A 26954-nucleotide genomic window follows, 5' to 3' on the forward strand; every position below is an offset into this window, starting at 1 on the left:
TTTTAGATTAAAATGTGAAAGAATGGGTTGAGGCATAAACTATCATAAAGCATTAACCACAAAATGTATAAAGAAATAGGGACGTTCAAAGAGTACCATTAACTAGCTTTAAACAAAAATTTCGAACTGTGTTCTTTCACACTGTCTCTGTATCAAACACTAACCTTAGAAGCAGCTTCTCACCTGAGGCACTTGTACACTGAAGGCAGCTTTCTCTCAGCTTTCTCTTGTTTCTGCTTTCAGAGCTTCAGATGGAGGGTTAACGCTAGCCTTTTCTGAGAGTGCCAGAACAAAAGGCTTAAACTATCTCGCTGACCTTTATTAGGCACTCCTTCTAACCAATTCAACACTTCCTACTCTCCTATAATGTAATATTTCCTAGATTCCTACAATTATATGAGAAAATATTACATTTTGACCATCAAATGTACATTTGTTATTCAAGTTATTTGTTATTCAAGTACATTTGTTATCCAAGTACAGACATTATGGTCTTACTGTGGACTAATAGCTCTATGACAGGAGGTCAAGCTGAGATCCTCACCTTTCTGGGGCTGGAGGGTGGTGGAGGAGCCCTAAATACTGCATTTTGACTAGTCCTTTTTATATGATGAGCTTCTCTTCATCTGGGTGTCGGGATGACTCAGTAAGTTGCCATATTCCTAAAGCCTTCAGAATGGCATTTAAACTCAGAATAAAACAACAGGAAGGCACCCTTACATTATGAATAAAAACAGAAGGAAAACAGAATGCATTAACCCAGTGGCTCTTTTAAAGAGAGATTGTCCTTGGCAGGATGTGTGCATGTCAGTCTGTAAAGGGCCTAGACTGTTGGATTGGGGTTTGATTTTGTTAACAAAAATGAACTTCTTCAGATTCAGATGCAAGTAGGGCTGAGGAACGGTATTTCAACTCATGCTGGCCCTCTCCCCTGGCCTTGAGGAAGCATGAGGTGGCCCCTCTTATTCTTTAAGGTTCCATGACGCAGTGTGGTAACTTTATCAGAGCCCTGTATTCTATTCTCATAATCTGTTTGTGTTTTATTTACCCTCTTAAAGCATAACTCCTTGAAAGAAAGACTCATAGTTTATTTAATTTTTTAGTAATTTGTTTTATTCATTTATTTTTTTATCTTTGGGTACCACCTAGCACAGTTCTTGGCAATTTGTTGATTCATTTTTCCATTGTGTGCTCATGGTAGGCCAGGTACTGAATTAAGACATTTGAAGACATAAGGAGACATGATGCATGTTCTCCAGGAAATTAGAGTCTAGAGATGAAATTAAACATGGAATAAGGGGTTTTGTATGAAGCTCAATGAGAACACAAAACAAAGTCTGGCATGGTACATGTGATATAGTAGGTCTTGAAAAAGCAAAGGTGTCTAGAAGTGTCAACATGTGCGAAGTCATTGAAGGAAGAGAGAATATTGGGATGCTGTGGTGTGTACTAAATTTGGAATTGCTGAAGCATAAACTAAGTGTTCAACAATTACAAAGTCCAGAGCACAAAAGACTATATACTATATTAAGAATCCATATGCCATTCTGTATCACTTAGGAAGCCAAAGAAGAATCAGGAAATTAGGGGGGCATAGCCAAGTTTGTTTTTAGAATGATGACTCTGGTGGCAATAGAGGAAACACACTGGGGTTGGAGGGGAGGGTGAGCAGCAAACTAAAGGCAGAAAGACCAGCTGGGGTCATTCTTACTATTAGATGAAATATACTCTCAATCTGCAATCCATCCTGCATTGAGATTATATTTGTTTGGTGCATACTGTATGTGAGAATTTCCTCAGAAATTTAAAATATTTAAACCATATTTCCAGGCTCTGAGACAAGGGCTATTCCCATTTTAGATATGAAGAAACTGAGGCTCACAGTGGTTGATGCTATGCAAAGCCAGACTCAATCTCACAGAGATTAAATGACCTGCTCCAGGTCACACACCTTTTAGGCGCTGGCATTGGGATTCAAAGCCAGCTCTTGTAGCAAAGCTTTATGCACTATACCTGTGATACTTGCTGACATGAGAGGCTGTGTGATTTACTGCAAGGGGAAATAGACTAGGAATCAAGAGACCTGGATTTTGACTGTTACTTTATCCCTCACCTGTTTTGATACTTTGATGAAGTCACTTAGTTTCTATGAGCCTCAGTTTCTGTAACTGGAAAATGTTCACATATGCTTCTTCAAGGTCTAATTTCATGATTATATGAAATTATGGACTTTTAAGATTATGGACATTTAGAGTGATCATTCCAGCAGTTTGAGTAGGATGGAGTAGGAGGAGTAAAAAGGGGAATGCATTCATTCAGGAATAAGATGATGGTGGTGATAGAGAAAATACAAAAGGGGCCAAATTAGAAGAACACAAAGGAAAATATCTTTTAATTCTTATGTTCGATTACTCTGGGGGAGGAAAAAAATCACATTTGAAATTAATTCTAAGGTTGTGGATTGAGGTGGCTATCTGGTGACCATTTTGAGAATGAAGGCATGGGGAAGGGGTGAACTGTTTAGGAAGAAAGATTTGAGTGTGTCTATTTTTTTTTTTTGAATGCATCAGTGTCAATCAATCAATATATCCAAATGGTCTTTCTCCTAGACAATTTACTGGGTAAGAGATGACAAGTCTATAAAAATTTTGAGAAAAAGTATCAAATAGTGATACTTTTATGTGAGAATGAATTTCCTTAAGGGATAAACATATACAATGTGAAGAATGGAGAATTTTTGACATTTATGGAGATTTTTATTATCAAATAACATACAACAAAAACTTCCATCTCAAAGCCTCCTTGGGTTTGATTACCATGTCTTGCTAACTGTGCAAATTTTGAAATGGAATATTCTGTTTCAACAACATACCTCAGGGGAGACTTCGGTAATTCCAAACTGAGATAAACTTTGATGTAAAACATTGATATTAAGTGAACGTAGAACTTCCTCAGATGGCAGTGCGTCAGAAATTCCTGATTTTCGGTTTACAGGAGACACAAATAGTTCAACGCTGTTCTTCTTTCCCTAGTAAAAGGCAGATTATTTGTATAAGAGCATTCAAAACGAATTCTGGACAATATTTTTCTATTTCTTCTAGAAGCATTAAAGTAAGTCAGGGTTCTAGAATACCAAGATGAATCTTGGAAATGACCTTTATTAGTTAATATTACCAGTTCAAAGCCCAATATCACCAAATGTTCTTCTTTCAATTAGGTGGCACCCCAAGATTTATAATTTTATATTTCATTTCATGCTGATTTATTTTCCATTCAATTATGATGTAATTTTTGAAATATTCAATTATTCAGACATTCCTTGAACATTCCATTTAAAGATGCATTTAAAATTAAAATGAATAAAATAAACCCTGATGAAAAAGTGCAATTATTAGATGCTAACAAGCTATACAGTTTTCTTAAGACTTGTGTTAATGTGAAGGCTGGACCAGTGAAGAAAGCTGGTGGTAGTTTAACTTTGAGGTCTCTACCCTAATTTATGATTCTACGTTCTTTAGTTCAAATATGTCACACTTTAAAAATCTATCCTTAGGGAGAAATGCACATGTTGTGTAGTTTTACCTCATTAGCTGAAAAGGAGACAGAGGATTTCTTTCCATAAGTGATTGATGTGCCATCAAAAAAACAAAAACAAAAACAAAAACCCAGACAAATGATATTATCACGATATTTTCTTATAAAATATACTTATAGAAGGAAATTACTGTTAGTCTTTTCTTTTTTAACACATGGAGTTCTCACATGCTAGAAAATTTTCTTTTAATGCAACTATATTAGACTCAACCACATATAAAATGGAATATCAGTGAATTACTAGCAACCCAGAACATTTTCTTTTTTGCAGTAAACACAGTGATGAATACTACTGATGTGCAACATGTTTATAATAATTTAAATAATTTATGACCTGATAGTAATAAGAGTAGGAATCAAGAACTCAATTTGTCCTTGACACCCTGCTATGTATCTTTTTTTTTCTGAACAATAATCCTTGTTGGATTAATTCCCCACCCCCCCGTCCCCCACCCTGCTCTTTTTTGCTGTCTCTGTCCATTAGCTGTGTGATCTTCTGTATCTATTTCTCTTTTTGTCTTCTTTTCTTGTCTTTCTCCTCTAGGATTCACTGGGATTTGATCCTGGGGATCTCTGATGTGGAGAGAGGTTCCCTGTCAATTGCGCCACTTCAGTTCCTCGTCTCTGCTGTGCCTCACCTTGACTCTCCTCTTCGTCTCTTTTGTTGCACCATCATCTTACTGCCTGACTCACTTGTGTGGGCCCTGGCTCACTGCACAGGCACTCTGCTTGCTGTGTGGGCACTTGGCTCGCCACACAGGCACTGGTTCACCATGCGAGAACTCGCGCAGGCACTCAGCTCACCGCGTGCACACTGGCTCACCATGCATGCACTGGCTCACCACGTGGGCCCTCACCTGGGCACTCGGCTTGCCAGGCAGGCACTAGTTCACCATGTGGGCCCTCATGTGGGCACTCGGCTCACTGTGTGGGCACCGGCTTGCTGCGCAGGCACTAGTTCACCATATGGGCCCTCATGTGGGCACTCGGCTCACTGTGTGGGCACTGGCTTGCCGCGCAGGCACTAGTTCACCATGTGGGCCCTCATGTGGGTACTCGGCTCACTGTGTGGGCACTGGCTTGCTGCACAGGCACTGGTTCACCACACAGGCACTCGCATGGGCACTTTGCTCACCACACGGGCACTCAGCTTGCCACATAGGCACTCAGCTCGGCATGTGGGCACTCGGCTTGGCATGTGGGCACTCGGCTTGGCATGTGGGCACTTGTTCGCTGCGCAGGCATGCTATCACTTCTTCTTTTTCACCAGGATGCTCCAGGCATCAAACCTGGGTCCTCCCATATGGTAGGCAGAGGTCTTATCACTTGAGACACATCCACTTCCCCCTGCTATGTATCTTAAATCAGCTATCTCAGTTAATGGCCATAATATCCCCAGGGGATAGGTATTATTGTTACCTCCATTTCATAAATGCAGAAATGTATTTGCCTTAGAACACACAGCAGGGACGTGGCCAAGGTGGAAAGAGAGTCCAGTACTGTCTATCTGTCTCCAAAGTGCATGCTCTTAATTACTGCTCTGTTGCCTCACATATCATCATAGTCTTACTTATCATAATACTTACTTTTAGAAACAGAAGTACATATAACTCTAGGAGCATTCTCTGAAGATATGCATATCCCTCTCTGGGTATGGCAAATCCCTCTCTCATCCCTGACAAAAGCTATTCATACTCATTAAATCTATATCCACATATCAAAGATATCTAAGTGTATATACATAAATCTGGATCTAGGTCTAAGATAGCTATAATATCTAAATCTTTTCATTTCAAAAGTATGGCCTGGATATAAATAGCCTCTTTGACTCTTTTAGGATATTAGGGAATGCTGTATTTCCTCTTCTATGATTCTGAGTCAAAACTGTTTTTTTTTTAAATGAAAACTTATTTAGTCCCAGAAAATAGTTGACTCACAGAATAAAAATTTTTATGGGAAATGAAACAACTCATCCCTCCCCCCTACCACACACATACAGAAAAATGAAAAGAAACAAAAGCCCCAAACCACAACAAAAAAGCAAATTCTTCTCCAAAGCTGGGAATGCAGATGTTGGATGCAGTAGAAAGCAGAGCCCAAGCGGAAGCAGGGAGAACACATAGTCCTTGGATAGGCTCCCATTGCAGTGGAAACTAAGAACAATTTGAAAATTGTAAAATGATTATGAAGTCCCTTTCACATGAACATTAGCAGCTAGCTTTTTATGAAAAGAAAATGGTCTGATTTGAGTTTGCCTTTTTTGTGTGTGTGTCCCTTTGTCTGCTGCACTACCCCTCAAGTGCAGATGGGAACATGCACCGGAGGGCCATCAAGGTAGCCAGGCACTGAAGACATGAGGACAAGAAAGGACACACTTCTCAAGCTTATATAAAAGATCTTGTGTGTTTGCCTCCCTCCTATCTCAGATACCATTCAAATTTTCCCTGGGCTTTCAGGACTCTATTCTGGCATTCTATTTGGGTTGCTGTCCTCAAGGACTGGATCTTCTGTATTCTTTATTCAAGATCCTCTGCCTTCTGCATTCTGTATCTTTTATTCTACTGATATACTTAAAGAAGTTTTAGTAGCTACTGACTGAAAATAGTGCCTGAACTGATACAGAAGGTATCAGTCTAGGGAGAATATTTCAGGAGAGCTAGGTTGGTGAGACAAGTACTTTGGGCTCCTTTAATCATATTTACCAGCCTTGAACTACAAGAGGGGATGGCAAACTTCCTCTGCAAAGGGCCAGATAGCAAATATTTTAGCCTTTTTGGGATAGCTAGACTTTTGAAAGTACTCAACTCTGCCACTGCAGCCTGAACACAGTCACAGACTATACATAAATGAATGGGAATGGTAAGTTACAATAAAACTAATTGAATCCAGGTGATATGCTAGATTTGGGCCATGGGCTGTAAAACTGTAGAATTATAAAACTACAGAGTCATACAGAACAACAATAATCCCCCAAGTGCAACAGCAAAGATTGACAAGGAAGGATGGTCCAATAATGACCCCTTGCTACTGATGACTATGCTTAGGAACCTGTGTGCCTGAAATATGAACTAGGTCTAGAGCTGTAGAGTGCTTAAGAGTTACCTCCTGAGAACCTCCATGTTGCTCAAATGTGGCCACTCTCTAAGCCAAACTCAGTATGTAAATGCATTACCTTCCCCCCAGCATGGGACATTACTCCTGGGGATGAGCCTCCTTGGTGCCAAGGGATTACTACCAATCACTAACTGGAGAAGCAACTAGAAAGAGACCTCAAATAAAAGGGTCAACTCAGACCAGCAGAATATATCAGCCTACATGTCAGATCAAGTGTTAAAAACTGCTATTTGACTTTGAATAAGAGGGGGAAATGACAAAGACAAATGAGTTGATATGGCTAAGTCTTCCAAAAAGATTTGGGAGGTCATCATAGGGGTCACACTTATGCACACCTCAGCAGGACCCCAGGAAAAGTCAAAGTAGATACAACCCTAGGTACTGGTTCTTCTGAAGGCTAGGAGATCTGCAGGGTATATAGTCATGGCAGATGGATTTGGAGCTCTGTGCCATGTCAGAGGGCCCTACTTTGGAATTTGTGCTCCTTGAGTGTGACGGAGCTGGACTCAGATGTAACTTTTCTACACATGCCTCTTCTGTCACGTTTACTGATTCTGTGGTGTGGTTGGCACTATGGATGGTCCATACTCAGGGGACTTGAATCTCTGGACTGCCCATGTGCCAGCTGGACCCTGAGCCTCAGCAGAGTGGAGACTCTTATTCTCTAGTTTGTTGGTCTTACCCAGGTCAGCTAATAGGAAGGTGAAGATGGTCAAGCACCACACCAGGGAATCAAGAGTGCCTACAACTGTAAGCAGATGAATTGCATCCATCATCCATGTGGAATCTAAGCCCCCTCTTGATGTAGAGGTGGAGAGGACATCACCATCCCAGGGTCCACAGAGTGGAGGAATAAAATATGGACTAGAGTCGACTTACTGATATTCTACTATAAAACTATTGTGACGAGTAATAGAAGAAATTTTAGCATCGAGGTAGAGAAAGTGGCCACAGTAGTTGCTGAGGGCAGGGAGAGGGTAGAAGAGATGTGATATGGGAGCATTCTTGGGATTTTGAGTTGTCATTAATGATATTGCTGGGTCGGATGCTGGACTTTATATATCCTGCCATAACCCACTGAGTGTACTGGGGGAGAGTGCGAACTACAGGGCAACCTATTATTTGCATAGTGCAGCAGTGCCCCAAAATGTATTCACCGAGTGCGATAAGTGTGTCGCAGTGATGAGGGAGGTTGTTGGTGTAGGAGGAGTGGGGTGGAGGGAGTATAAAGGAACCTCTTATATTTTTTAGTGTAACTTTTTTGTGATGTATATATCTTCAATAAAACACAATTTACGAAAATGATGTGGGGGTTGGGGAGTCGGTTATATGGGAACCTCTTATGTTTTTATTTTTATGTTTTTTAATATAACATTACTTGTGATCTGTTAACTTTAATTTTAAAAAAAGGAAAAAAATTAAATTAAATTAAATTAAAAAAAAAGAAGAATATAGAACATGATCCCTTCAATAATAATTAAACAAAGCTTGTACTCCGGGAATGTGGAATTTAGGCATCTTACAATGAGGCGGTTGATGTGAACTTGCTGGGGTAAGAGTCCCAAAGCTGTGGCCACTCCTTGGCGGAATATCTGAAGCAAGGTTATGTTCAGTTTGTGTACATCCATCTGCAGTGTCTGGAAAAAATAAAGAAGAGAAGAAATTCAAATTATAGTAACCCTTTTGTTTAGGATATTCAGTTCCTAAGTGAAGTCTGGCCACAACAATTTCTGTGACTATGATAATCCTCATACTCATGGTACTTTATTACAATTTTTTTAAGCCGTTGAAAAGATCTTTATTGTAACATTGTAAAATTAAACAGAAATTAGGTAGAAAGAAACAGTAAATTTTAGAAGAGAGTGTAAGGTTAGGTTAGATTTAATATAATCCATGATAAGAAAGAGATAGTATAGCAATAAATATTAAGGGAACTAATAATTCTAACACAATTATAACAACATTCTAATTATTATATTCCAGCTCTAACTATTGGACATAATAATGTCTAGGAATGAAATAAATTTTGGTTTTAGTTATGCAGGTTCCATTGAGACGATTATTCTTTCCAGGTAATCAAATTTCTATTTGGGAATTCCTCACATCTTATTGACATAAATTACTGCAGGTAACAACATCACTAGGAAGACCATAATGTTTCAAACTACGGACACTCAGAGCACAGTAAGGCAATGGTCGAGGAAGAAATGATAAAAAAAAAAGAGAAAATATTGGTAACTCAACGAGGAGCCAAATTTATCAATGTCAACAGATACCAACACATTCAAGCTTAGCATAATGGACAAACTTTTCAAGGAACATGAAATTGGCCTCCAGGCCCTGGGTACCAAAATGATTCCCAGCAGTGGAGGCTGGCATGATAGAATCACGCTCACCCTTGACTTTGCCGGCCCAGGGAAAGGTGGCGGCTGCCTGGTGGTTCCTGGTACCCCGCGTGTAAAGTCCTTCATTACAATTTAAATAAGATCAAGTTCTAAGAAAATTTTATATGACATTTATAAACATTTATATATATGGTACATTGTATTTTTTTGGTAATTTTTCTAGTTATCATAAATAACACAAATGATTATAAATTCATAAAGAATTTTATTGAAATGTATGTTGGTTTGTGCTGCTTTAATTCAGAAGGTCCAGAAGACATAATGGAATCTGCAGCTGTTATGAGTTGGCTTTTGTCCCCCAGAAAGACAAGTTCCAAGTTCCAACCCCTGGTCCCAAGAGTGTTACCCCATTTGGAACCAGGGTCTTTGAGGATGTGGTTAGGATGAAACCAAGCTGGAGAAGGGTGAGTCCTAATCCAATTGACGGGTGTGGCAGTTTGATATTATTTACAGTTTCAAAAAGATACTATGTTTGTAAATTGGTCTGTTCCTCTGGGCATGATATCCTTTAGTTGTGTTAAATTCAAAGGCTTTACATTTACCTGATTAAATCATGATTAGGGCTTTCATTTGACCATGCTATTAGGGCATGCAGGGTTAAGTCCCCACCCCCTTGGTGGACTATACAAACAGATGCTCCCTCAAGAACACAGTAGTAGATACACAGAGAAAATTCATGGAGGAAGAGAGACAGCTCCATAGACATGGCAGAGGCCCTGGGAAGAATACGAGCCATTTGCCTGATAGTTTACAGCTGACCTTGTGAAGAGGCCAGAACAGCTGAGCCCAGAGAGAAACAAGCCCCAGGAAGAGAGACAAGCCCTATGCCAGCCTACGGTGGAGATCGGAAGAAGCTGGATCCACGGAGCCTTAAGAGGGAGGAGGAAGGCTGAACCCTGGCAGATGTCGCCGGCCACCTTGCTTCAACATGTGGCAATGGAGTTTGGTAAGGAAGTAACCTTGAGTTGAACTCTTTAGGGCCTTGTAACTGCAAGCTTTTACCCCAGATAAATACACTTTATAGAAGCCAACAGATTTCTGGTACTTGCATCAGCACCCTTTTGGCTGACTAATACAACTAGTGTCTTTGTAACAAGAGGAAAATTGAACACAGAGACAGACAGTAACAGGAGAAGAGAAAGCCACGCGATGACAGACACAGACTGAAGTGCTGTAGCTGCCAGCCAAGGAAGGTCAAATTTTGTGGCAAACCACCAGGAGCCAGGAAGAGAGAGGCCAAGAAAGATTTGCCCCTGCAGGTGTCAGAGGGAGCATGGCCCTGCTGACACCTTGATTTTGGACGTTTAGCCTCCAGAATCATGAGATAATAAATTTCTGTTGTTTGAAGCCACTAAGTTTGTGGTATTTTATTATGGCAGACCTAGGAAACTAAGACAGTGGCCAGGTGCATTTCAGTAATCCAGGCTGCAGGACATTTAAAACTTGTGTTTACACAGCCACAGAGATGAAGATGTTCATAAGTTCCATAGTATCAGACTTGACAGTTTCTTTGTATAGTGACCAGCTGCCAGTATAAGGCAAAAGAATAGGTGCAATAATCATAATAATCATCTTCAAACTCTAGTAATGAAGCCAATGGTGCTGATGATTTGGTCTGAGTGAAATAATTCCTGTTCAATTGTTTGGGCAAATACTCTTAATGTTCAGGTTTGCTTTGAAAATAAAAATAAAAAAGCCTAAAAAATTCCTAAAATATAAAGTAAATTGTGATATTAGCAATACAGCCTTATTTTAGGCCATGAATGCTACCACTACATTTCCACAAAACACTTTACTATATATTTTCAAAAATGTATCAGAAACATTTGAGATAGATGCTTTGCAAGGTGAGGAAACCAAAACTTTGTACAATTCTTATATTCTTATAATGCTTATTTCACTAACTTGACAATGGTAGGTAATCAATAACTGTTGGATGGCTGCAATACCATCTACTCCATAAGTGAATTGCACTTGATATATGCTGTGATGAATAGATTTGCTTACAAGTGTAATCTACTCTGAATGGGAACTCTTAGAGGTGTTCTCCCAGTTTTGGTAATGGATAGTGGTGTTGGCAGGACAATGTTGTGAATGTAATTAACAGCGCAGAAATATATATCTGCATAAGGTTAAAAGGAGAAATGTTAGGTTGTGTATATGGTAACAGGATAAAAATTTAAAAAAAACCTCTGGACCTACATTACACAATGAATCCTAAGCTAAATCATAGACTATAGTTAATAGTACAATTATTAAAAATACATGCTTTCATCAATTTTAACAATAGGGTGGGATATGGGAACCCTGTATTTTAGGCATGATTGTTCTATACACCCAGAATTTTTCTAATAAAGAATTCAAGAATTTATGGTCTAATTAGGGAATAATACATCCTCTAGACATAAAGACAAGGTGGGTTTGTACAAAATAAGTGATGGGAAACTGGACAAAATGCCCAATGCTATAGGAATCAGAGGGAGTTGGGAAGGTCAAAAGAGGTGTAATGGTTTCCAGTCAGGAGGTGAGGGCCAGCTGAAAACACCTTAGGGTCTTTGGATGCTTGTTTTGGGGCAAGAGTCACAGGACTTGGTTATGTTAGGGAGCTGGGATAGGACTTCTTGTGAAAAACTGGAATCTGGAAAAGGACAGAACCACTGAAAATCTCTGCCTAACAGCCCAAGGATAGGGTATCGACTGCTGTGGGGAGGGCGAAAGGAAAATTATGTTGGGGATAGGTACAAAAGCTACATCAACACCATCAGTAATACTTTTTTTGGTTGTTGTTAAATAAAAATGATACAGTTGTTTCCTATATCATTCTGTAAACTTTTCTGTAGTCTAAAAATGTTTCCATATATAAAAATATGGTTTAATGCAGAAAGTAAGTCTTGGGCTGAATCTTGAAGGATGAGCAGGCTTTGGGAAAGCAGTTTTGAGAAAAACAATGTTATAGTTTGAAATATGTTTTATGTAGTCACCTGGCAAACCCAAGAGATTAGGTCAGTTCACATGATGGCTCCTTTCATCTAGCAGCCTGCTTTCAGCTCTGTGAGGCTGTGCTACCTGCCATTAGGTATAGAACACTGTATTGGAGACTGTCTGCTCCCTTCCTTTGCAAGATCAGGGATGGTTGGTACCTTGGTTCTCTCAAACACTGCTGAGGAACCACTGACTTCTGGCTACCCAGGGGTGTTTGTCAGGCAGGGTAAGCAGACAGCACTGCCCCTGATCCCCAAGAGGCAGGATTGGAGCCAAGAGTCCTTGCTGGGAACTGAGAGTCCAGAGGATTGTGTATGCGCTTGGGAACTCAATTCCCAGGGCCATGATGAACTTGAGGCTTGTCACTGTGGAAACAGTATTACAGCCTAAAGTTCCTCAGATCGAAATGGTACATGGGAAGTGAAATGGGAACTTGAGATTAAAAACCCCTTGAAAAGGTAACTTTTCAAGAAGGTAAAAGCAGCGTATTAGAAACAGAAATTTAGACTAACCAACTGAAGTTCAGAAGTGAGTTGAAGTAATTGGTTAATTTAGACCATATTCATCTGGTTCATTGCAACAAAAACATATGAATAACTTGCCTTTCAGATCTCTGCTTGCCCAGGAAAAGCTGGATCAATTCCACAATGCATGCATATATTTCTGACTATTCCACATAAATCAGTGGTACTAAAATATAGTGGAAACAGATATATATGTATTTAAGGGCCTGAGATGTGCCAGACCTTATACATGTGTGTAACTCAAGAAAGAGAAAGGCTTCTTAGCCAAAATGAGAATTTCATTTCAGACAAAATGAAAGTATATGACTTCCTGCAGTTAGAAGACATATGCCAGCTTCTTCCTTCTGGACAGATGCTAGAAATGCACAGCTTCTCATCTTATTGGGTGAAATTGTAACAATTACAATAGAATATAAATTTCTATGGCAATATCAACAGTGTCACAGCTTTAAAGTTTCTATATAATAGTCAAAACATATTTTAGTTTGAATTCTAAGCCCATTTGGTTATTTCTAGCATTTAGCATACAAAATGATTTGTTTTTAATTTCAAAGATATTAAAATGCTCTTCTCAAATGCAAATGCTAAGCCATTTTGCAGCAGTATATAATACAATTAGAGTTACTATACAAGAACAATTATTTTTGATATTAAAAATAGTCAAGCATATAGACAATACTAAGCATATTAAAAAATTCAGAGATTTCAAACTCCATCTATATTTAAATGTATTGGGCCTTATTAAGAAGTTCCAGAGCAATTCTCTTTACCTGGGGCCTAGGCCTCATATCTTCTCTTCCCATGCAAAGAAATACTGCTTTGTAATAAGACTTATTTTCTTTGGTTACCTTCTGTCCATATAGTTGAAGCCTACGGACTCTAGCTGTAAATCAGGCCAATGGAATTCACCAAAATGCAGCATTGTTCATACTATGTGTGAACCATAAGTATGTGATTGGACTTTAGCTATTTATTCTTAAAAGGATGGTTAGATTATTTTTGCTTGGGAGGCGATACAGGTTTCCAAATACTAGTCCCATCCTGATGTCACTATTTAGCCTGGAGTTCACCTGGCAGTAAATAGTAAGAGGCAGGCCCACACGCTGTAGGTCCCATTGGGGGAAGAGAAAGGCCCATAACCCCCTGAGAGAAGGGCTGTCTCGATTCCCAGCAGCTGTGGAAGGACCCTGCTTTCTTAAGGACCAAAGCCTGTCAGGAGAATGCCACCCACCTCTTTTTAACTTTAATATGTGCTCATTCCTACCTGGAATGATGAAAAACTATCACTAAGTCCATTCTTGGCTGAGAAGCCTCCTCTTTTTGGCCATGGTTTGGCAAGTGATTTCCAGGAACAAAAGTGAATGTTTCTCAGTTTATAGCTTTAAACGCAACAGAAAACCCTTATCTGTTGGAAGCGTTTTATATTGTCATCCTTTGCGTTTGTCTCCTGCTACTCTTTTCATGCTAATAATTTTATTTCCATATTTCACTTGATCACTTTTCCTGGAGTTGTTCACCTGCTTCTCTCTACCTGAATATTCCACTTATATTCAATCTTACTAACACTGAACTTACCTTTCTCTCTCCACATCCGTAACCCAATTTATTTCTCTCTCTCTATCTTATATAATGGGATGATTTGGCAATCATCTTGACTCCTTTCTCCTCTCTGCCACACCCCACCAAACATCCAATTAGTAAGCAAGACTTGTCTGTTCTACCTTCTAAATAACTCCTGAATGTTGAACTCATCAAACCTCATCTATATTTCCACCATTTTGGTTCAGACATTATCATGGCTACCTTGGCTATTTCAGCAGAATCTTAATGAGTTGCACAGTAATCTTCCATGGATTCTAATTCTTCACCACACAGACACCATAGATCTTTAACAAATCTAATCCAATCAGGTTACTTTTCCTTAAAATTACTTCAAGGGCAGCTCATTTTCTAACAAATGTCCTCATTCCTTTGTTCACTACAATTGCCCTGTCCTTCCAGCCTTAACCTCCCACCTCTCACCACCATGCAAGAATAGTCCTAAGATTTACTAAGCATGCCAAGCTCTTTCACATTTGTGCCAGCAGGGAAATGTTGGCTAGGTTCTTTTCCTTATCATTGGAGACTCAGCTTGAAAATCATTGTTGGCCTTCCCTTCTCTCTCTTCCCCCTTGTTTTGCTTCTACCTTTCAGTTCTCCAATTGTGTGCTGGACATGAGTGTTTTTGTTTCTTTAAATATTTATCATAAAAATTTTATACATATTAAAATAAATTAAGGTATTGAAAGATATACAAGTGAAGGGTGAAAACATGCTTGCCTCTTCCTACCCTGCAATCCAATCCCCAGAAATAACTCTACTAGCCATTTCTCGTGTATACTTACAAATATTTTCTATGCATATATTATATAAAATAATATGCATATATGATTTGTCATATATATTGTTGTTGAATACATACGGGGTGAAACTATACATTATTCCACTACTTGCTTTTGTCACTTATTAATGTACCTGGAATATATTTTTATATATACTATCATAGAATATTATGTTTTTGATTCTCATCTAGTAATTTCTTATTTTTAATAGGTTAGCTTATCCTATTTAATTTTATAATATTAACAGATCCAGATATGTTTATTACTTTATTTTATGTTTTTTGTTTTTATACTTATTTCACTTTCTGTCTTTTGCTATATATTCCGAAATTTATTGTTCTACATTTTACTGCTAGTGTTTATAACATTAAATAATGCATGATGATCTATTTAAACTTTTATTTCTTGATTTTAAAACTTTAGAAAGTATTTATTAGCTTCCTGCTATGAAAAATGAGAAAATTTATACTTCTTCTCACCAATTTTCCTGAACATTGCCAATTTTTAAAAATTACAGTATATTATTATATTTATATATTTACACTTTTATAATATGTTTAATTCTATGCAGTTGTGGCTACTTACCAAACCTATTTTGTCTTTCTGGAAGCACATCCCTATATATAGGTGGAACTATGTGATAATCTTCACCAGTTAAATGTAAGTGAAGTGAAAGTAAAGAGTCATTTCCAGTCTGAGGCAGTTGAGAATGCGGTGTCTTCAACACTCGTTTTCTTTTTCCTCTGTCTACAACCTAGATGGCTCCAGAGTGACCCTACAGTGGGGTGACACGGTAGAAGAAGCCTGGGTCCCCAAATCTGCATGAAGCAGAAGTCCCTGACCTAACAACCCTCATTAAACAATGACATGAGTTAAAAATAAACTTTTATTGTATTGTCACTAAGACATTGGACTTGTGTTAGCATTACTTAGAGATGAATATGTTCTATAACTATAATTTCTGAAGTCCTAAATTGTTAGTTATATATTGAAAAGAGTCCAGTACTCAGGATCAGTTTTTTTTTTAGAAAGATGTCACCATTCCTGAATTTTTACTTTTGATGTATCTTATGTAGCTGGATTTCATAGTCAAATAGCTTCTTTTAAGTAGGGTTCATGAGTGCTATATTTCCTGAGGCTTTATATTTTCTGAATGCATTTATGGTATCTATAATAAATAATAGCTTGACTGGTTATTGAATTCTTGATTCAGTATTTTTATTTTTCACCTTTGAACTCTGAATTGTCTTGTAGGTACCTTGTTTTTTTCTGCCTGGAATCTCATAGGAACCTTTATTTGTCTTTAAACTTAAAAAAAAAAAAAAAGTATCAGAATAGTTCCTAAGAATAGCAGTTTCTAGAATGTGGTTCTACAGATTCTGGAATCTTTTTTCAGAAATATTTTCTCCTATTATACATTTGAATAATTTGCCATCTAAATATTTTTGTCTCATCTTCACAGATAAGAAGTAGCAGTTATATATTCTGTGGTTGTCTTTCTCCAACTACTTTATTTTTTCTAACCACTGGTATGTCTTTATTTAACTGACATTTTCTCAGAGTTACTTGTCATGTCCCTCTATGTTTTCAGCAAAATCTATTCTACTTCTTTTGTTTCTAATATGTTTTTAATTTCTGTAATATGTTTTATTATCTTAAATTCTGAGTTTTGCTAGCTTACTCTTTGCGATACACTAGACAAGATATGCTTTCAATTGTTTCAGACAGGTAGTGACAAATTATTTTGTTTACAGTTTCTTGGACTTTTGCATCAGATTTTAAATCTATTTTTTTCCCCAAAAATGTTCAAACTTCTCTTTCTCTCTAAAAACTCTCAATGACTTTCTATCCTATTTAGAGTTAAAATTCAATTGCCTTGGCCTACAAAGCCTCATTTGATCTGGCTTGTTACCCCTCAGCCTTCTCTCACATCCCTCCCTCAAGCTGCTCTGTCCTTAATTCAGTTTCTCAGACAATTTCTACACATTTTAAACTTATGACGTTGGCATTAGCCTGGCCTCTGCCTGGAGAGCTTTTCGATCTTATTTGGCTGGCTCCTTCTGATCTTTTAGCTTTTAGTACAAATGGCACCTCCTTAATGAGGTCTTCTCGGCCCTGCCCCTCCCTGTCCCAGCATCGTGGTTTCATTTTCTCCTGCCTCTTTTCACCATCTGACATGTTTTTGTTTATTTATCATTTATTGTATGTCTCCTTTTACTAAATTGTGGGCTCCACTGCTATGTCTGATTCCACTTGTCGGTCTGTTTCACTGCTATATCCTCAGGACCTAGAAGAGTGCCAATATATGGCAGGTATTTAATAGATCTTTGTGAAATGAATGAATACATGAATCATCCTAATCAACCATATGTAGTTATTAAGTAGAAGACTCTTAATTTAGATGGTTAGGCTTAGAAGGGTTACAATATGAGAATTCTGCTCCTGAGTAATAACTGAACACAATTGGCAAAAATTTAAAAAAGAATAGCCACCTGTAGTGGTAAGAAGGAAATAAACTGATTTGCATGCACTACTAACTCAGACAGAATAAACTATTACAATTCTAAATGGCAATTTTGCAACTCCATATTAAGCCTTACAAACATGAAAACATTTGACCCAGCAATGCCACTACTAGGAAAATATATAAAGGAAATTACCACTGATAAGTAGAAAGAGTTGTTGTTTTTTAACAAAAGGTAAACTGAAACAATCTTTACAATAGGAGAAAATTGAAACAACTTAAATGTCTATAAGAAATCAGGAAAATAATTTTGTAGAATGAATATTGTGTTGCCAGTTAAAATGGCTTTAAACTAGAATAACTGATCATGAGAAGGTGTTAATAATATTTCATACAGTAAAAAATGAGAATAAGACAAATTATAAGTAGAATCCCCATTTCACCAATGTATTTATGATGTTCTATAATTTTATGGAAATAAAGAGTGGATGATAACACCAATAAATATTAACAGATATGGTCTCTGTCGAGATCATACATTATTATTATCTATATCTAGGTTGCTTTTCTTCATTTTAAAAGTTTCAAAAAGGAAATTTTATTCTATAAAGACAACTCTATATTATGAATAATTTGCACTTTAGAAGAAAAAGATGAAAGAAAACTTTTAAGAAATCACATTTCTTTGCAATAAGCATAAAGTGAATTTTTTGACACCAATTAGTCTATTACTAAGTTTTACCTCAGAGCCCACATTTGTTATAACTCATGAAAGAACATATTTATAATTGTACTATTAACTATAATACGTAGTTTATGTTAGGGTCCTCTGTGTTTTACAGTCCTTTGTTGTTGTTTTAATTTTTATTCTAGTAACATATATACAACCTAAAATTTCCCCTTTAATTATTATATATTTCAGTGCTGTTAATTATGTTCACAACGTTGTGCTACCATCACCATCATCCATTACTAAAACTTTTCCATCAACCCAAATAGAAATTCTGTACAATTAAAGCATTGACTTCTTATTCCTTATCCTCACCCTAGCCCCTGGTAACCTATATTCTAGTTTCTGACTCTACGAATTTGCTTATTCTAATTATTTCCTATCAGTGAAATCATGCAATATTTCTACTTTTCTATCTGGCTTATTTCACTCAACATGATGTCTTCAAAGTTCAGCCATGTTGTCACATGTATCAGAACATCATTCCTTTTTGCGACAGAATAATATCCCATTGTGTGTCTCTATTATTTATCCATTCATCCGTTGTTGGACACTTGAGTTGCTTCCATCTTTTGGCAATTGTGAGTAATGCTATGAACATTGGTATTGAAATATCTGCTTTCAATTCTTTTGGGTTTATGCCTAGTAATGGGCTTATTGAGTCATAGGGTAAGTCATATGGTAATTTACAAATTCTAATTTGTAAATATTACAAATGCTATTTAGTCTGAGTCTTATTTACTTTCTGAATAACAGCCAAACTGGCCTGTTTTTTGCTATTTGGCACAGTAAACTGTGACGGTTCTGTCCCTACTGGGAGGGCTGAGGTTGACCAGTACTGGCTGTGTCTGGGTGGGCAAATCTGCCTAAGAAAGGGGTGCAGTCATGGAAGTATATCATTTTCATGTTCCTAAGTTACATCTCCAACAGCTCTATCAGCAAGGAAGCTGACATTTGATCTCAAATAGCCTGCTTCCTGTCTTTCTCAGTTGGTTCAGAACTCAGGCAGGGAGCTGAAGGATGTCATTATTAGCTCCCTCAAACACCAACACATGGCACCACAAAGCCAGTCACTAAAAGAAAAAGGTTCTTAAAGCTTTTACTGTTGCTCGGCCTTGAATTCAGCAAGGGTATTTACAGAGGTAAAAGGGTCAGAGGAATTTCAAGGTATGTGGTGTCAAAGATATCAGGAGTAGAGATTTTCCAAAAGATTGCCAATACTGCCAGATGCTGCCAACTAAGAAAATGTTGTTGGATTCATTGATGAAGAATTAATTAGTGGTCTTAGAGGTGCAATTCTCAAAATACGACCCATGTTCCATTATGAAGACCAGTGAGGTCAAGGAAGTCCTCATTTGGAAGTAGAGTTCATTGTGTAATGATTACGAGTATAGGATGTACAATTTCAGAGACTTTCTTTTATGCCAAACAACTAGGCAAAAATTTTTAAAAGATTAGCACAATTTGATATTCATAAATTAAAATGAGCATATTACTAAAGGTTAAGCAGTGAGTGCATGGTCAAGAAACAGGAAGGACACCAAGACCAATTTTTGCTGACAACAAAAGAAGAAAGATAGGGCGATATATAGAAAAATCTTTTTCCCTAGATAGTTAGAGCTTTGCCATTTGTACTAGAGCAATGCTAATCCAATGACTTAATCTTTCTTCTAAAGATCTCTATACTAGTATTGAGCAATCCCTTTTAATACATGAAATCACAGTAATAGAATTTTGGTAAAAGTAATGTTTTTGAGAGATTTTGAAAACAATTGCAATGACAACTGTTTCGCATATAATTGCTCTATTGAAATTACAGGTGACTGTAGCAACTGATCAGCTCATCAAATAAAACAATTCATGAAGGAGCTACATGAAGACTGGGAGTGAATTAAGAAAAGGTGTCTACATTCTTCAGAAAGGGTAAGACATTCTGTTCAAGGAGAACTCAGGAGCTTCTTGAATTATGTGCTCAGATACTTAGTTTTTGCCTACTCTGTTTTCAAAATTGCTACTAGTATGAATTAGTACAAGCTGGTATGTTTTCAATTTTTTAGTTATCTTTCTAGATTCAGCAATGTAACTATAAAATCATATCATTAAAATCATAAATTATATTATTTTTTGAGGAGGCATATTTATATCAGACTCTTCAAATTACTATTGAAATAAGGATAAATTGAAAAGTTATGACATTCAGGCAAATTGGCACATTCGTATAGTTTGGGCAAAATTAGACCTTGCCAAAAGACAAAGAACACCTTTTGTTTTTTCTATTACTTTTACTCATTTTGACACAAATATGTAAGAACTCCCTTAGGGATGTGGGAATCAGGAGAAGAAAATTAGGGCAAGGAAGGGTATAAATGACCTTCTTAAATATATGCACATATAAAAATTTAGCAAGTTGTTATGTATATGTTGTAGTTTTCAGGATCAAGTTGAATTATTAAACAAACCAAAAAACTGTGAAAAGTTGTTGGTGTAAATTATTGTAATGGTTTCACTAAGTAAGACTTGAATAAATGCCAGTAATGATACTTTAGGGAATGCTATGACCTCATATGAACTATATTTGCTAACTCAGAGGCCTGTCACACACAACCAAGGGTAAGAAGAGGTAAATCAAGAATGAAAAAGCCCTGACTCAACCACCAATATAGCCATATTTTTTAAGAAAAAATAAGCTCCTGAAAATATCTTTGTTTTTGTGTCTATGAGACATTAACATGGCTAATAATGTGTATTAATGATTATAATCATTATGACCTTCTCAATAGGTATAATTTCACCTTATAGAAACAAATCGTAACTTTAACAAGTGTATTAACAGAGAAATAATGTCAATTGTTATGACCACTGTATTAGTTAGAAAATGGCTTTATGGTAATACAACAATGACTGAAAAGCCTGGGAAGTAGAAATGCAAATGAAAAATGTTAACCATTCATTAATTCTTTGACAAATACTCATTCTGTACCTACTCTATATAGGATCTATGATCGATTTTAGAGATACAAAGGCAAAAAACAGAGCAAATTCTTATTGCAGAGGAATGATTTAATGGAGAGATAGGCCAGTACACCAAAATTATATTCAATGAAAAGAGGATAAAATGCAAATGAAAATAAATATTATGGAGCCACAGAAGAAGGACTTAACTCTTACATTGCTTGGGTGGGTCTATTGCTAAGAAGGAGCCTTAAGACAACTTAATAAAACAATTGAGTTTGTGTGTTTGGAAGTCTCATATATGAGCAATTATTAAGTAAGAAAACTTTGCACACTTTAATTTAATAATTAAGAATGTAGGTTGGGGTTTATTTCCTGTCTTTCTCTGAACCTCAGTTTCCACATCTGTGAAATGATGACAACTGCATCCCTGTTGTTGGATTTCTGTCAGTTTCATACTAGATATTAAATATAAAAGAGCTAGAATTTTCAGATAAAATGTGTTCCATGAAGTTTGCTTAAAGATGTGGATTTGTATATATTGATGTTGAAATGATTAATTTAATGACCTATGTCTTAGTTTACCAAAGGGCTGCTAATGCAAAGTACTAGAAATGGGTTGGTTTTTATAATGAGAATTTTATTTGGGGTAAAATCTTACAGTTCTGAGGTTGTGAAATACCCAATTAGAGGTGTTTTCTCACCAAAGTCAGCTACTGGTGACCCTGGTGTCCTGCCATGTGATGAGGCAAGGTGGCCGCCAATCTCGGCTGATGTCCCAGCCTTTCCCTCTAGGATCTACCATATCCCAGAGCTTGGAGCTCCACTGATGGTAACCAGGCATAGTGCTTGCTTGTCTCTTTCAAGGCCTCTCTCTGTCTCAGCTGCTCTGCTTTCTTCTTGAGTTCAGGTGTGGGCTATCAGACATATGGCTTGTGTCTTCAGCCTTGAGCTGCTCTGTGGGCCTGGCCCCTCAGGAGTCTCTTTCCATGCCTCTGTGCACTGCTGATTCCAGGCTCTGGGACCTCTCTCAGCCTCTCAGGGCATCTCTACCTTTCTGAAGTTGTAGGTAAACCTGGAGCCCTCTCTCACATGGCAAGGTCAAAATGGCAGAGCTCCCTTTTCCTGTGTGTCTCTTCCTCCATGTTTCTGTTTATATAAGTCCCAGCAAGAAGGCGGAAACCCAACCTGTGTTACACCTCACTGACATAGTCCAATAAAAACCAATCTAATCAGGTGATTTAAAGAGAATCTAATGTAATCAAAGGGTACCACACCCACAGGAATAGATGAGTTTAAGAGCTTAATCTTTTTCTGGGATTCACAAAATTCAAACTGTCACAACTTACTTCTCTATATTTTCAGTATGAAGGGAAATTGAATAGCCACTTTGTTGATTAAATGAAGGTCCCTGAATATACTGACTGGAACAGTAATAATATCAAGGCTCTAAGAAGGGGCCTGACTAGATTTGCAGAATTTGCATTTATTGATTGTTGCACCTATCAAAGAGTTTAAGCCGAAAGTCAACCAGGACAGAAGAAAAAACAATGGTCAAAACGATTTGGTTTTGCTAATGTGATATATTTTTGGAATTTAAAGTCAGAATGACACATTTTAAGAAGGGTTCTTTCACTTCAGATTTTGTTTCCACCCATTCCCTACACTACCCTTGCAAACCATGGCTACTGTGAACACTCAATCCAAATCTCAAATCTTAGAGAAGACTCTTTTTAGATGCTAAATTAAATTCATCTTCCTTTTCTTCTCTCTACCACTACATGTTAAATATTAATAATAAAATGGAGCCAAATTTAGTGATTTAGATGAGAACCCCTTAGCCTTCTTATTTGAAAAGTTTTTTATAACCTACTTTTTACTTCATTTAATTAATCACTCTCCTCTATTTTAATATTATTTCCTAATTAGTGATCCTTTTCATATTCCCTATTAAGATTCCTATAGAAAGCTTTCTTTTTTTCTTTCAAAGCCTCCTGGAATTTACCAATTAAATAAAGAAATTTTATACATGATTCTTAAAACTTTAAGTTCTATATAATTTGGAGTAATCCCCCATTCTTTTAATAACTGATTTTCAAAAATCATGAAATGGTGAAGGTCTTATTTTTTCCAACTATTAATTCACTGAAGGAGGTAATCTTCGATAAATTGTAAAATAATACTCTATGTACTTTTACGATACAACCATTCATTTACTTTGTGATTTTGAGTCTGTTTATACTTATAAAAATTTCTATAAAAGTTGAGAACATATCTATGGATCAAAAAGAAGAACATAGAGGTTTAAAGCACAGTTCTCTAGAGACAGGAGAAAAAGCATGATTTAACCACAAATAGTTATTATTCTGGGTACAGTAAACAAATATAATAGCAAGTTGCTTGCTTTTAACAGTGTTTTCCAGTCTCATTATTATATGTTCAAGTCAATAAAAATTTCTACCTTCATCTCCCCTGATTATGTTTTTGATGTACTGAATATTATTTTTTCTCATTCATATTCCTTGTGTTCTTTTCAGTTTCCCTTAAGACGTTGTTACTCCTCCCCACCCCCGCTTCCTTCAGTGTTTCTCATGCTGGAGATAACCAAAAAGCTTGAGTGGAAAATGACTGGAATCAGGGTCACACAGAAACACTTTATGACCAAAGCCCAACTCAGGTGAACGCTGCCTGAGAAATGAGGTCAGACAAATTCAGGTTTCCTCATCCAGTCCCATCAAGATGACAAAATTCTAATCATCACAGCTGTGACCGTTCCATTCATGCAGCTTTTCTGCAAAAGACAGAGGAGCTCTTGACTAATGTGCCCAGTAAGAATTGAAACCACACTAGCTTCTAGGTGGCATTTAGGGATGTTTGAAAACAGATGGCCAAGGGCAAAATAATACTTCAACCCCTTCAACCACTAGCTTCTAGTCAGAAACTAATACTGTTACAACCATAAAATAAGTGAGTGCTACTTTTTTTTTTAAATGAAAAAGTGAACAATGCTTACAGGCCACTGGTGCTTTATTCCAGATGTGGGTAAAATTGGGAGAGACTACCTTTTAATGTGCTTATATTCAATCAGCAGGAATATGTTCTTTTGGGACTTTTAATTGATCACACATAAAAGCTGGAGTCATAAAGGGACAGGTCAGCCACAGAAGCTCTAAAACATCAGTCTGATCACAAGGGTGGTTTGGATTCTAAAGCTCCACGGAAGGACATTATAAATTTATTTTTATCTCTTCCTTGAAGTAGGTTTTGTTTCACTTCAATGAATGTAATAGTATTCTCTTTTTTACTCTTCTGGTGAACTACACAATTCTCCAAGAAACACTGTAAAATGAAATGAGGTTTATTGGCACATATTTTTGAGATGCAAATAAAAACACTATGATTTAAAGTCCTGTCAATTTTTATTCTAGGTAATCTTGGTTTTTCTGTCACAGTGGGAATTAACAATTTTCTGCATAACTAAAAATGAACCAAGATGGAGTGTGGAATAAGTCTCAGTCAGTGTTCCTATGGTACTTTCAACAGAGGGATATGGCAAGATAATAATAAACATACAATTTTCCACAATGTGTTATTTTAGTGGTTAGAGAACCGTCTTATCACTAGAAAAGAAAGATTCTGAGTGATTCTCTACAGCATAACTTAAATGAACAGCAGGGCTGCACCAATTTCATCCTGCTTTGACTTCCCAGTCCTCCCAGTAATATGCCTTTTATTTTCTTTCAGTATGATTCAGACTATGGTATTTATTATCTCTGATCTAATTATTCAATTATTAGAAGAAAGTGTATGAATAGATTAGAAAAACAAAGGAAGGATCAAGATGACAGTTCAAGATGCTCCGGGATGCCCTTCCCCCATAGAATCTTTGAACAACTAGCAAAACCTGGCAGAGCCACCTTCTCCAAAACTTTGGAAAACACTTAAAAGTATTGCAGTAAGGGGCGAATGTCCAATCAAGAAGACCTGCTTGAAAAATAGTAGGAGAAGCTCATGGTGCTCTTGCTGGCCCCAACCTGGCACAGTGTAAAGCCAGCCTGCATGCTTGTTGTGGGACCCTTGCCCTGTACCAGAGGAAGCAGAGTAACCCCTATGTGCATACTGGGGTGCCTGTATGCAGGCATCAAGCAATTGGTGGCAGCCTGAAAGTCTGAATCAGGAAACTCTTCTCTGGCTCACTCTCCCAGCTTGTGGACAACTAAAGCAGTATAAGAAACAATTAAGTCAAAGTGGTCTGTGGCAAATTATTACCTGCTTTAAGTAATACAACGGAGAAGCCAGAAAGGAAAGAAAGTTTATTTGATAGAGAGAAGAGAGGTCATTTAAATCCTTACAAATGGGGGAATTCCTAAGCCACAAGTGAGTTAGCACAAACCCAGGATAAGAGACAGGCTCAGAAAAGATGGAGAAGATCCTGTACTTCACTTTAACTAGGGATGATCTTCTTGATTGGAGGGCTAAACTCTGAAGGAGAGCACCAGCCAACAAACAGCCAATTTGCAAAGACTGTGAAAGGTAGTTTGTGTGTTTCTTTTTGTTAATTCCTGTCACTCAAGGAAAATCCCTTTCATATGACTAGCTGAATACAAACTTTAGGAACAGATAGTTCAGGGACTGAATCCCAGAGTTAACACTTCAAAATAATAAATTGTACAGTGTACAACAAAAAATTCTAAAACAAACAAAGAAAAAGGAAATGATGGCCTATACAGGGGAACATGATGAAAATTCAGAAATCATCAAAGAAGATTAGACTTTGGACATAGCAGATATGGAGAAACAGGGACAATCATTTATTGTGTGTAGGTAAAATGGTGCAGCTTTACAAGACAGTTTGGTGGTTCCTTAGAAAGTTAATTATAGAATTACCATATGTAGCAGTTTGATATGGTTCATGAATTCCAAAATAGATATTGGATTATGTTTGTAAACTGGTCTGTACCTGGGCATGATTATGATTAGGGCTTTGATTGGGACACTCAGTAGGGTGTTCAGTCCCTGCCTCTTGGTGGGTGGGGACTCACAGATAAAAGACATGGCAAAGGACAGAGTTGGAGTTTTGATGTTGGAGTTAGTTTTGAGCTGGAGTCCAGGAAGTGAACACATAGGAGAAGGACACAGAGGTGTAGAGACAGCTCCTTAGACATGACAGAAGCCCTGGAGAGAGAGACAGAGCCATTTGCCTGAAAGTCTATATCTGGCCTTGTGGAGAGGCAAAGCCTAGAGAGCCTCATAGTCTACAGCTGACCTTGTGGAGATAACAGAACACCTGAGCCTGGAAAGAGGAAAGTCTTGGAAAGAGAAACCCAGGAAGCCTGAACCCTGGCAGATGTCTGCAGCTATCTTGTTCCAACACATGGCAAAAGACTTTGGTGAGGGAAGTAACTTGTACTTTATGGCCTGGAAACTATAAGCTTCTACCCCAAATAAATACCCTTTATAAAAATCAACCAATTTCTGGTATTTTGCATCACCATCCCTTTGGCTGGCTAATGCAGCATATGACCCAGCAATCCCACTTCTAGGTATAAACCCCAAAGATTTGAAACCAGGAACTCAAACAGAAATTTTCATATCAATGTTCATAGTGGCATTATTGACAATTGCCAAAAGATGGAAGCTACCCAAGTGCCCATCAGCTGATGAATGGATAAATAAAATGTGGTGTTTACACACAATGGAATGCTATTCAGCCATTAAAAGGAATGAAGTTCTGATATGTGCAACAACATGGTTGAACCTTAAAGACACCATGTTGAGTGAGATTATCCAGACACAAAAGAACAAATA

The 26954-nt window shown here is 37.4% G+C and overlaps 1 protein-coding gene across 3 annotated transcripts in view; it reads right to left on the minus strand.

Annotated features, from left to right (window-relative positions):
- PTPRR (protein tyrosine phosphatase receptor type R) overlaps positions 1–26954 on the minus strand; it is a 292671-nt gene that overhangs the window by 123800 nt on the left and 141917 nt on the right. For all 3 annotated transcript variants that reach the window (XM_004457451.4, XM_071218951.1, XM_004457452.4), the window contains 2 exons: positions 8232–8345; positions 2873–3028 (listed from right to left, as the gene is read on the minus strand). In XM_004457451.4, the coding sequence (XP_004457508.2) occupies positions 2873–3028; positions 8232–8345 (270 nt within the window). The remainder of the gene's footprint in view (positions 1–2872; positions 3029–8231; positions 8346–26954) is intronic.

The sequence above is a fragment of the Dasypus novemcinctus genome, chromosome 12 (genome assembly GCF_030445035.2).
Source record: "Dasypus novemcinctus isolate mDasNov1 chromosome 12, mDasNov1.1.hap2, whole genome shotgun sequence".
Lineage (NCBI taxonomy): Eukaryota > Metazoa > Chordata > Mammalia > Cingulata > Dasypodidae > Dasypus > Dasypus novemcinctus.